At 28.7% G+C, this 12590-nt stretch overlaps 1 protein-coding gene across 1 annotated transcript in view; it reads right to left on the bottom strand.

Annotated features, from left to right (window-relative positions):
- Window positions 1-1453: 1453 nt before the first annotated feature.
- Window positions 1454-12590, bottom strand: part of LOC122524253 — a 30921-nt gene continuing 19784 nt past the window's right edge. Inside the window, exon 3 of the mRNA XM_043646400.1 lies at window positions 1454-1672. Within this exon, the coding sequence (XP_043502335.1) occupies window positions 1454-1672 (219 nt within the window). The remainder of the gene's footprint in view (window positions 1673-12590) is intronic.

The following is a 12590-nucleotide window of genomic DNA, read 5'->3' as shown; positions in this document are numbered from 1 at the left end:
TTGTGTACAGATTCCATCTTTAATTTAAAATCCTATATATTTTAAATACATAAGTTTTAAATCTGGTTTTAGAGCATTAAAAAAGCTTTAAAATGACAAGTGTTATAACATTTAAGATTTGTAAGTTTTGAGTTATTAACGTTTTTTGTGTACAAAGGACTTTTTTTTATAGATACCCGATGTATTTTAAATACTTTTAATTTACAGCATAGTTGTTGGGCATTAAGAGCTTAAAAAATGGCTATTTTAAAACATTCTGAAAAGGTTAGACTGGAGAAATTAACAGAGTTATGGTGTACAGCTTTTTTCTTTTTTTTTTAAAACCTATGTATAATTAAATACTTATGTTTTGCATAAGATTTTAGAGCATATAAGAGTTTTAAAATGACAATATTATAACATTTTAAAATTTGCTATTTTTCGAGTAAATTAAAGTTTTTGTGTACAGGTTCCTTCTTTATGTTTTTAAAACCCTATAGTATTTTAAATAACTTAAGTTTTAAATCAGGTTTTAGAGCATTGAAAGAGCTTTAAGATGACCATGTTATACCATTTTAAAATTTGTTAGTTTTCGAGTAATTGAAGTTTCGTGTACAAAGTTCTCCTTTTTTTTAGACACCTTAAGTATTTTAAATAATTTTGCTTAACATCTTGGTTGTTAGGCATTAAAAGAGCTTTAAAACTTGCTATTTTAAATCATTTTAAAATAAAGTGACTATTTGGGAAATTAAAGTTTATGTAATAAACTTTTTTCTTTTTTTGGTAAAATTTTAAGTTTTAAATACTTAAGTAATAACATAAGATTGTAGAGCATTTAAGAGCTTTAAAATACAATATTAGCACATTTTAAAATTTTCGTGTTTTCGAGTAATTGAAGTTTTTTGGTGTACAGGTTCCATCTTTATTTTAAAACCCTAGATATTTAAATACTTAAGTTTAAATCTGGTTGTAGAGCATTGGAAAAGCTTTAAAATGACCATGGTTTATGATTTTAGAAATTGTTAGTTTTCGAGTAATTAAGTTTTGTTTACAAAGTTCTTCTTCTTTTTAGACACCTGATTCAGCAATTATATACGTGACCAGAAAATGGTCGAATCCCTCCCAAGTGAGTTCTATTAAACAGTTTAACCGCTGGAATGAGTGAGAATAGGACAGGATAGATAAATGAGCAAAACACTTTTACACACGGCACAAAGCCTACTGCCTCGGCATAAAAACTCTCACGGAATTGAGAGAAAAGCCGGGGCAAGAGAACAACTTTATTCAATGAACTGATGAAGCATACAATTACAACAAAACGCTGAAAGAAAGATATATAATAGAATAAACGGACGCGAGGACCTTTGGTCGCACGCTAGAGAGCTCTTACAACCGTTCGCTTCCGACGCAAGACGACAAGTCGAACGCACGCGGTTTCTTACCGCACCTAACGATGGCCTGTCTGGCCAGAACCTTATCTCGCGTTGGTAGCCTGGTGACCGGTCGTAGATAATTCGCCCACAAGCCCACGTGGGGAGCCTGGAGACAGTTGCGGATAAAACGGTACAACGCTCCGACTAGAGCCCACGTGAGGAGCCGGACGGCAGGTTGCAGGCAATTCCGCTACACCTGGCCAGCTAGAAGCCCACGTGGGGAGCCTGGAGACAGGTTGTATATCCGTACAACTGCCCGACTAGAAGCCCACGTGGAGAGCCTGTTTGGAACAAAAACCCAAAAAACTCCAAACACTCCTCAACTCAATCACACACGCTCTATTCACGTTGCCTAGAACAAAAAGCCCAGATAACGAAAAGCTCAAGATGAGAAAAAACCACAGTTGGTAGCTCAAACCAGAGTGAACACAGAACGAGACTCGTGCGTGCACACGGCCCCAACGCATCCTATTCCCCCCGCACACCTCAAGACGCCCATCCCTGCGTCTTTGCATAGTAAGGCGTGTCCGCACGCACTCGACACCCTTGCCGCGCCCCGCGCAACTTTAATTAACGCATACGCCGCCTATCCTATTCCGCGCGCAATATAAATTATTCTAACAACGTAAATATCGCCGAACAGACACCCTATGTATTTAAATACTTTTTCTTAACAGCATGTGTTGGGCATTAAAGAGCTATAATATGGGATATTTAAAATATTTTGAGAATAGGGTTAGTCTTTGAGAAATTAATAGTGTATGTGAACAGATCCTTTCTATGTTTTTAGAAAACTTATAAATTTTAATATTTAGGTTTTAAATCAAGTTGTAGAGCTTTTCAAGAGCTTTAAAATGACATATAACACATTTTAAAATTTTGCCTATTTTCGAGTAATTAAAGTTTTTGTGTACAGGTTCCTTCTTTATTTAAAACCCTATATATTTTAAATACTTTAAGTTTTAAATCAGGTTGTAGAGCATTAAAAAAGCTTTAAAATGACTAAGTTATAAACATTTTAGAATTTTGTTTTTCGAGATATTAACATTTTTTTGTAAAAGTACTTTTTATTAGACACCCTAGTATTTTAAAGACTTTTGCTTCACAGCATATGGTGTTGGGCATTAGAGAGCTTAAAAATGGCTATTTTAACATTCTTAAAAGGTTAGTCTGTGAGAAATTAAAGTTTATGCGTACAGCTTTTTTCTTTTTTTTTTTTAAACCTATGTATAATATACTTATGTTTAGCATAGAGATTTTAGAGCATTATAAGAGCTTTAAAATTACAATATTAAAACATTTTAAAATTTGCTATTTTTCGAGTAATTGATGTTTTTGTTTACAGGTTTCTTCTTCATTTTTAAAACCCTATATAATTTAAATCGTTAAGTTTTAAATCAGGTTGTAGAGCATTAAAAGAGCTTTAAAATGACCATGTTATAACATTTTAAAATTTTGTAGTTTTTGAGTAATTAAAGTTTTTGTGTACAGATTCCTTATTTTTTTTTAAAAACCCTATATATTTTGAATACTTTTGCTTAAAATCATGTTGTTGGTCATTAAAAGAGCTTCAAAATTGCTATTTTAAATCATTTTAAAATTAGTGACTTTTTGGGAAATTAAAGTTTAAGTATATAAACTCTTTCTTTTTTTTGGTAAACTTTTAAGTTTAAAATACTTAAGTTTAACATAAGATTGTAGAGCATTTTAAGAGCTTTAAAATGACAATATTAACACATTTTAAAATTTTCGTGTTTTCAGGTAATTGAAGTTTTTGTGTACAGATTCCATCTTTAATTAAAAATCCTATATATTTTAAATACTTAAGTTTTAAATCTGGTTTTAGAGCATTAAAAAAGCTTTAAAATGACAATGTTATAACATTTAAGAACTTGTAAGTTTTCGAGTTATTAACGTTTAAGTGTACAAAGTACTTTTTTTTTATTAGATACCCTATGTATTTTAAATACTTTTAATTTACAGCATATTGTTGGGCATTAAGAGAGCTTAAGAATGGCTATTTTAAAACATTTTGAAAAAGGTTAGACTGTGAGAAATTAAAGTTTATGTGTACAGCTTTTTCTTTTTTTTTTAAAACCTATGTATATTAAATACTTATGTTTAGCATAATTTTTTAGAGCATTATAAGAGCTTTAAAATTACAATATTAAAATATTTTGAAATTTGCTATTTTTCGAGTAATTGAAGTTTTTGTGTACATGTTCTTTCTTTATTTTTAAAACCCTATATAATTTAAATAGTTAAGTTTGAAATCAACTCCGCCTGCATGATCTATGGAACATCGAAATCAGCGATCATGTTGCCGGTCCTAAGCCCGGGAAAAGGAAGAAGGTTGTTGGGTCAGGCTAGCTCCCTACCCAACGTAAAAAAAGGAAATCTGCTCAAAAGGACAAAATTTTGCCTCGGAAAAGGACGGATTTAACGATGACGACCCATGCAAGTAAGAGGAATAAAGAATGGAAAAAAAAACATATATTGCGCTTGGCTACCTGGAATATAAAATCATTTAACAACAAAGACACGGAGATCCTGAAGGAACTAAAGGACAACAATATTGATATTTGCGCCTTACAAGAAACAAAAAAGAAAGGCAAAGGGCAAATACAATATGACGACTACCTGGTGATATATAGTGGAGTCGAAAAACAAACCAGGGCAAAAGAAGGGGTAGCCATCGCAATATCAAAAAAGTATCAGAACAACATAAAAGAATGCATATATATATCTTCACGAATCTTATTAATAAAAATGGAGGCGGAAAGCCAAAAACTAAATGTAGTGTCAATCTATGCACCCGAAGATAATAAACCAAAAGAAGAAAGAGAAGCCTTCTACGACCAACTACAAAATTTAGTCGGATCATTACCAAGTAACCAACAAATGATAATCCTTGGAGATTTTAACGCCCGCATCGGAAACGAAATAATACCTGGAATAAAACAAAGGTTCAACGAAAACGTGTTAAATGACAATGGAGAACTAATGACACAACTATGCACATTTAACGAGCTAAGGATTAATAATACATTTTACAATCATAAGGAACAATATAAATTTACATACAGCAACACCAGAGGCTTCAGGTCTACAATTGATTAAATTATTACTAACAGATACGTCCAACCAAACCAAATATTAGATGTTAGGACATTAAACTCCGCGAATGTAGGAAGCGATCATAGCCTGCTATTAGCAAAAATAAGAATGAAGTTTAAATCCCAAAGGAATCTTGCACGAGCAACTCAAGAATCGAAAATAAACATCGAGTCACTATGGAACTTACCAACCAAACAACTATACGAGAACAGGTTGAAAGAAAAAATCGAAAAAGACCCAATAAAAGAAGAAGATAACATAAACATAGCCTGGAAGAAACTAAGAACCAACATTTTAGAAGCTGCATACGAAGCCCTGGGAACACGAACTGTAAAAAACCGGGCTAGAATGATCAAGACTCCTTGGTTCCGCCCAGAGATTAAGGAAATATGCAAAAAAAAGAAAATGGCATACCTTAACTATAGGACATTACGAACACCTGAATCATACGAAATGTATAGACGAATCCGGAATCAAGCAGCGACATTAGTAAGGCAAACAAAACAACATCATTGGGAGATTTTTTCGAAGAGAATGGAGAGTGACTTCTATGGACTACAAAAACAAATCTGGCGATTTATTAGAAATCAAAGAAAGGAGGTCAACGAAATGATCGAAACAAATCAGATCACAAGAGAAACCTGGATTAACTACTTAACAGAACTCTATAAATCAGAAGAACCTCAAGTGGAACTAAATACGCCAGAAATAGTAACTAAAAACGACATACAAATTGAGTCCAGTGATGTAGAAACAGCTATTCGAAAACTAAAGAATAGGAAGAGCTCAGGGCAAGATGGCATCCCAAACGAATTACTAAAATATGGTGGCCAACGTCTCACACAACAGTTAACATTCCTAATCCAAAAAATACTATGCCAACACAAAATACCTGATGAATGGCGAACCAGCACAACTATAGTTATGTTTAAAAAAGGAGACAAAAAACTACCTACAAATTACAGGGGAATAAATCTTTTAAACACTTCATTGAAACTAACAACAAAAGTTATAACGAATAAAATTAACAGCTTAACGAATCTAGAAGACGAACAACAGGGATTCAGATCAGGTAGATCATGCACAGACGCGGTTTTCATCATAAGACAGATAACAGAAAAATCAATTGAATACAACAGACCAGCATATATGTGTTTCATTGATCTGGAAAAGCATTCGACCGGTGCAATTAAAGGATGTTATTCACCTCCTTTATAACCGGCAAATTCCGAATAATCTTATTAAGACCATAGAGAACATCTATAGAAACAAAAGATCCAAGCAAAGATAAATGGTGCCTTGACTGAACCGATTGATGCAGGTCGTGGTATCCGACAAGGGGATTCCCTAAGTCCCCTGCTTTTTAACATCATTATGGACGAAATAATAAGAAACGTAAGACTGCTAAAAGGATATAAAATGGGCAGAAGAAATAACCATCCTATGCTATGCTGATGACGCTGTATTAGTGGCCGAAAATGAGGATGATCTACAACGTCTACTACACCGATTTAACTGCATAGCCAAATCATTCAACATGAAAATATCGGCCCAGAAAACAAATGCATGACAACATCAAAGACACCGTTAAGATGCAAACTGGAAATTGAAGGGAAGGTTATTCAGCAGGAAATGAGATTTAAGTACCTAGGAATAGAAATCTCAGGATATGGTGATGTTGAAGCAGAGGTAAGAGAACAGACAACGAAGGCATCCAGAATAGCGGGTTGTTTGAATGACACAATATGGCGAAACAAAAACATTGACATAGAGACCAAAGCAAGAATTTACAAGGCAATGGTAAGACCTATTATGTCATACCGCAGAAACTCGACCAGACACGGCGAAAACGAAACAGTTACTAGAGACAACCGAAATGAGAGTGCTTCGCAGAATAGTTGGAAAAACACTACTGGATCGAGAGAGAAGCGAAGATATAAGAAGAACATGCAAAGTGGAAAATATCAACGAATGGATACTAAAAAGAAAAAAGAATGGAACGAACATCAATAGAATGGACAACAGAAGAATTGTCAGAATTGCACGGGATAAGTCACCGGCAGGCCGCAGAAGCACGGGACGCCCACGAAAACGATGGTGCGACAATTTAACAGTGCAATAGGCAGAAAAACGTCGTTAAGGAACAGGCAATTTGCCTAAACTAAAGAAAGAAGAAGAAGAAGAAGTTTGAAATCAGGTTGTAGTTAAAAGAGCAAAATGACCTGTAAAAAAGCTTTAATGACATTATAACATTTTAAAATATGGTAGTTATTGAGTATTTAAAGTTTTTGTGTACAGATTCCTTATTTTTTTTTAAAAACCCTATATATTTTAAATACTTTTGCTTAAAATCATGTTGTTGGGCATTAAAAGAGCCTTAAAATTGCTATTTTAAATCATTTTAAAATTAGTGACTATTTAAGAAATTAAAGTTTATGTATTTAACATCTTTCTTTTTTTTGGTAAACTTTTAAGTTTAAAATACTAAAGTTTAACATAAGATTGTAGAGCATTTTAAGAGCTTTAAAATGACAATATTAACACATTTTAAAATTTTCGTGTTTTCGAGTAATTGAAGTTATTGTGTACAGGTTCCTTCTTTATTTTAAAACCATATATATTTTAAATACTTAAGTTTTAAATCAGGTTTTTGAGCATTAAAAAAGCTTTAAAATGACTAAGTTACAACATTTAAGAATTTGTTAGTTTTCGAGTTATTAACGTTTTTGTGTACAAAGTACTTCTTTTTTATTAGACACCCTATGTATTTTAAATACTTTTAATTAACAGCATATTGTTGGGCATTAAAAGAGCTTTAAAATTGCTATTTTAAATCATTTTAAAATTAGTTACTGTTTGAGAAATTAAAGTTTATGTGTACAGCTTTTTCTTTTTTTTTTTTTTAAACCTATGTATATTAAATACATATGTTTAGCATAAGATTTTAGAGCATTATAAGAGATTTAAAATGACAATAATAAAACATGTAAAAATTTCCTTTTTTTCGAGTAATTGAAGTTTTTGTGTACTGGTTCCTTCTTTATTTTTTAAAACCTTATATATTTTAAATACTTAAGTTTTAAATAGGTTGTGGAGAATTGAAAGAGCTTTACAATGACGTAGTTATAACATTTTAAAATTCGTTAGTTTTTGAGTAATTAAAGTTTACGTGTACAAAGTTATTCTTCTTTTTTAGACACCCTACGTATTTTAAATACTTTTGCTTAACATAATGTTTTTAGGCATTAAGAGAGATTTAAAATTGCTATTTTAAATCATTTTAAAATTAGTTAATGTTGGAGATATCAAAGTTTATGTGTACACCTTCTTTCTTTTTTTGAGTAATCTTTTAGGTTTTAAAAACTTAAGTTTAGCATAGGATTGTAGAGCATTTCAAGAGCTTTAACATAACAATATTAACGCATTTTAAAATTTTCGTGTTTTTGAGTAATTGAAGTTTTTGTGTACAAATTCCTTCTTTTTTTTAAAAATCGTATATATTTTAAATACTTAGGTTTTAAATCAGGTTGTAAGGCATTAAAAGAGCTTTAAAATGACAATATTAAAACATTTTAAAATTTGCTTTTCTTCGAGTAATTGAAGTTATTGTTTACGGATTTTTTCTTTTTTTAAAAAAAACCCATATATTTTAAATACTTAAGTTTTAAATCAGGTTTTAGAGCATTAAAAAAGCTTTAAAACGACCATGTTATAACATTTTAGAATTTGTTAGTTTTCGAGTTATTAACGTTTTTGTGTACAAAGTACTTCTTTTTTATTAGACCCTATGTATTTTAAATACTTTTGCTTAACATCATGTTATTGGGCTATAAAAAAGCTTAAAAATAGCTATTTAAAAACATTTTGAAAAATGTTAGTCTTTTAGAAATTAAAGTTTATGTGTACAGCTTTTTCTTTTTTTTTTAAAACCTATGTATATTAAATACTTATGTTTAGCATAAGATTTTAGAGCATTATAAGAGCTTTAAAATGACAATATTATAACATTTTAAAATTTGCTATTTTTCGAGTAATTAAAGTTTTTGTGTACAGGTTCCTTCTTTATTTTTTAAAACCCTATATATTTTAAATACTTAAGTTTTAAATCAGGTTTTAGAGCATTGAAAGAGCTTAAGATGACCATGTTATACTATTTTAAAATTTGTTGGTTTTCGAGTAATTAAAGTTTTCGTGTACAAAGTTCTTCTTTTTTTTTAGACACCTATATTTAAATACTTTTGCTTATCATCATTTGTTAGGCATTAAAGAGTTTTAAAATTGCTATTTTAAATCATTTAAAATTAGTTACTGTTTGAGAAATAAAAGTTTATGTGTACAGCTTTTCTTTTGTTTTTTTTAAAAACATAGTATATTAAATACATATGTTAGCATAAGATTTTAGAGCATTATAGAGATTTAAAATGACATAATAAAACAGTAAAAATTTCCTTTTTTCGAGTAATTGAAGTTTTTGTGTACTGGTTCCTTCTTTATTTTTTAAAACCTTATATATTTTAAATACTTAAGTTTAACATAAGATTGTAGAGCATTTTAAGAGCTTTAAAATGACAATATTAACACATTTTAAAATTTTCGTGTTTTCGAGTAATTAAAGATTTTGTGTACAGGTTCCTTCTTTATTTTAAAACCCTATATATTTAAAATACTTTTGCTTAAAATCATGTTGTTGGGCATTAAAAGAGCCTTAAAATTGCTATTTTAAATCATTTTAAAATTAGTGACTATTTGGGAAATTAAAGTTTATGTATTTAACCTCTTTCTTTTGTTTGGTAAACTTTTAAGTTTAAAATACTTAAGTTTAAAATAAGATTGTAGAGCATTTTAAGAGCTTTAAAATGACAATATTAACACATTTAAAAATTTTCGTTTTTTCGAGTATTTGATGATTTTGTTTACAGATTCCTTCTTATTTTAAAAAACCCTATATATTTTAAATACATAAGTTTTAAATTAGATCGTAGAGCATTAAAAGAGCTTTAGAATGATCACGGTGTAACATTTTAGAATTTGTAAGCTTTCGAGTAATTAAAGTTTTGTGTACAAAGTTCTTCTTCTTTTTTGGACACTCTATGTATTTTAAATACTTTTTCTTAACATTATTTTATTGGGCATTAAAAAAGCCTAAAAATAGCTATTATAAAACATTCTAAAAAAGGTTAGACTGTGAGAAATTAAAGTTTATGTGTACAGCTTTTTCTTTTTTTTTTAAACCTATGTATATTAAATAATTATGTTTAGCATAAGATTTAGAGCATTATAAGATCTTTAAAAATACAATATTAGAACATTTTAAAATTTGCTATTTTTCGAGTAATTGAAGTTTTGTGTACATGTTCCTACTTTATTCTTAAAACACTATATAATTAAATAGTTAAGTTTGAAATCAGGTTGTAGAGCATTAAAAGAGCTTTAAAATGACCATGTTATAACATTTTAAAATATGGTAGTTTTTGAGTAATTAAAGTTTTTGTGTACAGATTCCTTATTTTTTTTTAAAAACCCTATATATTATAAATACTTTTGCTTAAAATCATGTTGTTGGGCATTAAAAGAGCCTTAAAATTGCTATTTTATATCATTTTAAAATTAGTGACTATTTGGGAAATTAAAGTTTATGTTTACACCTTCTTTCTTTTTTTTGGTAACCTTTTAGGTTTTAAATACTAAAGTTTAGCATAAGATTGTGGAGTATTTTAAAAGCATTAAATTGACAATATTACCACATTTTAAAATTTTCGTGTTTTCGAGTAATTGAAGTTTTTGTGTAGAAATTCCTTCTTGTTTTTAAAAAACCCTATATTTTTAATACTTAGTTTTAAATCAGGTTGTAGATCATTGAAAAAGCTTTAAAATGACCATGGTGTATGATTTAGAAATTGTTAGTTTTCGAGTAATTAAAATTTTGTTTACAAAATTCTTCTTCTTTTTTAGACACCCTATGTATTTTAAATACTTTTGCTTAACATCATGTTGTTGGGCATTAAAAGAGCTATAAAATGGATTTTTAAAATATTCTGAAAAGGTTAGTCTTTGAGAAATTATAGTTTATGTGTACAGATCCTTTCTAAGTTTTTAGAAAACTTATAAGTTTTAAATATTTAGGTTTTAAATCAAGTTGTAGAGCTTTTCAAGAGCTTTAAAATGACAATACTAACACATTTTAAAATTTTCGTTTTTTTCGAGTAATTGATGACTTTGTTTACAGATTCCTTCTTATTTTAAAAACCCCTATATATTTTAAATACATAAGTTTTAAATTAGATCGTAGAGCATTAAAAGAGCTTTAGAATGATCATGGTGTAACATTTTAGAATCTGTAAGCTTTCGAGTAATTAAAGTTTTGTGTACAAAGTTCTTCTTCTTTTTTAGACACTCTATGTATTTTAAATACTTTTTCTTAACATTATTTTATTGGGCATTAAAAAAGCTTAAAAATAGCTATTCTAAAACATTTTGAATAATGTTAGTCTTTGAGAATATAAAGTTTATGTGTACAGCTTTTTCTTTTCTTTTTTAAAACCTATGTATATTAAATACTTATGTTTAGCATAAGATTTTAGAGCATTATAATAGCTTTAAAATGAACATGTTATAACATTTTAAAGTTTGTTGATTTTTGAGTAAATAATGTTTTTGTGTACAAAGTTCTTCTTCTTTTTTAGACACACTACGTATTTTAAATACTTTTGCTTAACATAATGTTGTTAGGCCTTAAAAGAGCTTTAAAATTGCTATTTTAAATCATTTTAAAATTAGTGACTCTTTGGGAATTTAAAGTTTATGTGTACAGAATCATTTTTTTTTTTTGAAAAACTGTTAAGTTTAAAATACTTAAGTTTAACATAAGATTGTAGAGCATTTTAAGAGCTTTAAATTAACAATATTAACACTTTTTAATATTTTGTGTTTTCGAGTAATTGAAGTTTTTGTGTACAGATTCCTTCTTTTATTTAAAAAACACTATATTTTAAATACTTCATTTGTAAATTAGATTGCAGAGCATTAAAAGAGCTTTAGAATGACCATGGTGTAACATTTTAGAATTTGTTAGTTTTCGAGTAATTAAAGCTTTGTGTACAAAGTTCTTCTTCTTTTTTAGACATCCTATGTATTTTAAATACTTTTGCTTAACATCATGTTATTAGTCTTTAAAAAAGCTTAAAAATGGCTGTTCTAAAACTTTTGAAATTAGTTACTGTTTGAGATATTAAAGTTTATGTGTACAACTTCTTTCTTTTTTTGGTAACCTTTTAGGTTTTAAATTCTAAAGTTTAACATAAGATTGTAGATTATTTTAAGAGCTTTAAATTGACAATAAACACATTTCAAAATTCGTGTTTCGAGTAATTGAAGTATTGTGTAGAGATTCCTTCTTTTTTTTTAAAAAACCCTATAATATTTTTAATACTTAAGTTTTAAATCAGGTTTTGAGCATTAAAAATGCTTTAAAATGACTAAGTTATAACATTTTAGAATTGTTAGTTTTCGAGATATTAACATTTTTTTGTACAAAGTACTTCTTTTTATTAGACCCCTATGTATTTTAAATACTTTTAATTAACAGCATGTTGTTGGGCATTAAGAGAGCTTAAAAATGGCTATTTTAAAACATTCTGAAAAAGGTTAGTCTGGGAGAAATTAAAGTTTATGTGTACAGCATTTCTTTTTTTTTTTAAACCTATGTATATTAAATAATTATGTTTAGCATAAGATTTTAGAGCATTATAAGATCTTTAAAAATACAATATTAGAACATTTTAAAATTTGCTATTTTTCGAGTAATTGAAGTTTTTGTGTACATGTTCCTACTTTATTCTTAAAACACTATATAATTTAAATAGTTAAGTTTTAAATCAGGTTGTAGAGCATTAAAAGAGCTTTAAAATGACCATGTTATAACATTTTAAAATTTGTTAGTTTTCGAGTAATTAAAGTTTTTGTGTACAGATTCCTTATTTTTTTTAAAAACCCTATATATTTTAAATACTTTTGCTTAACATCTTGTTGTTGGGCATTAAAAGAGCTATAATATGGATATTA

The sequence above is a fragment of the Polistes fuscatus genome, unplaced genomic scaffold (assembly GCF_010416935.1).
Source record: "Polistes fuscatus isolate 324 unplaced genomic scaffold, CU_Pfus_HIC Scaffold7, whole genome shotgun sequence".
NCBI lineage: Eukaryota > Metazoa > Arthropoda > Insecta > Hymenoptera > Vespidae > Polistes > Polistes fuscatus.
This window is presented reverse-complemented; position numbering and strand designations above follow the sequence as displayed.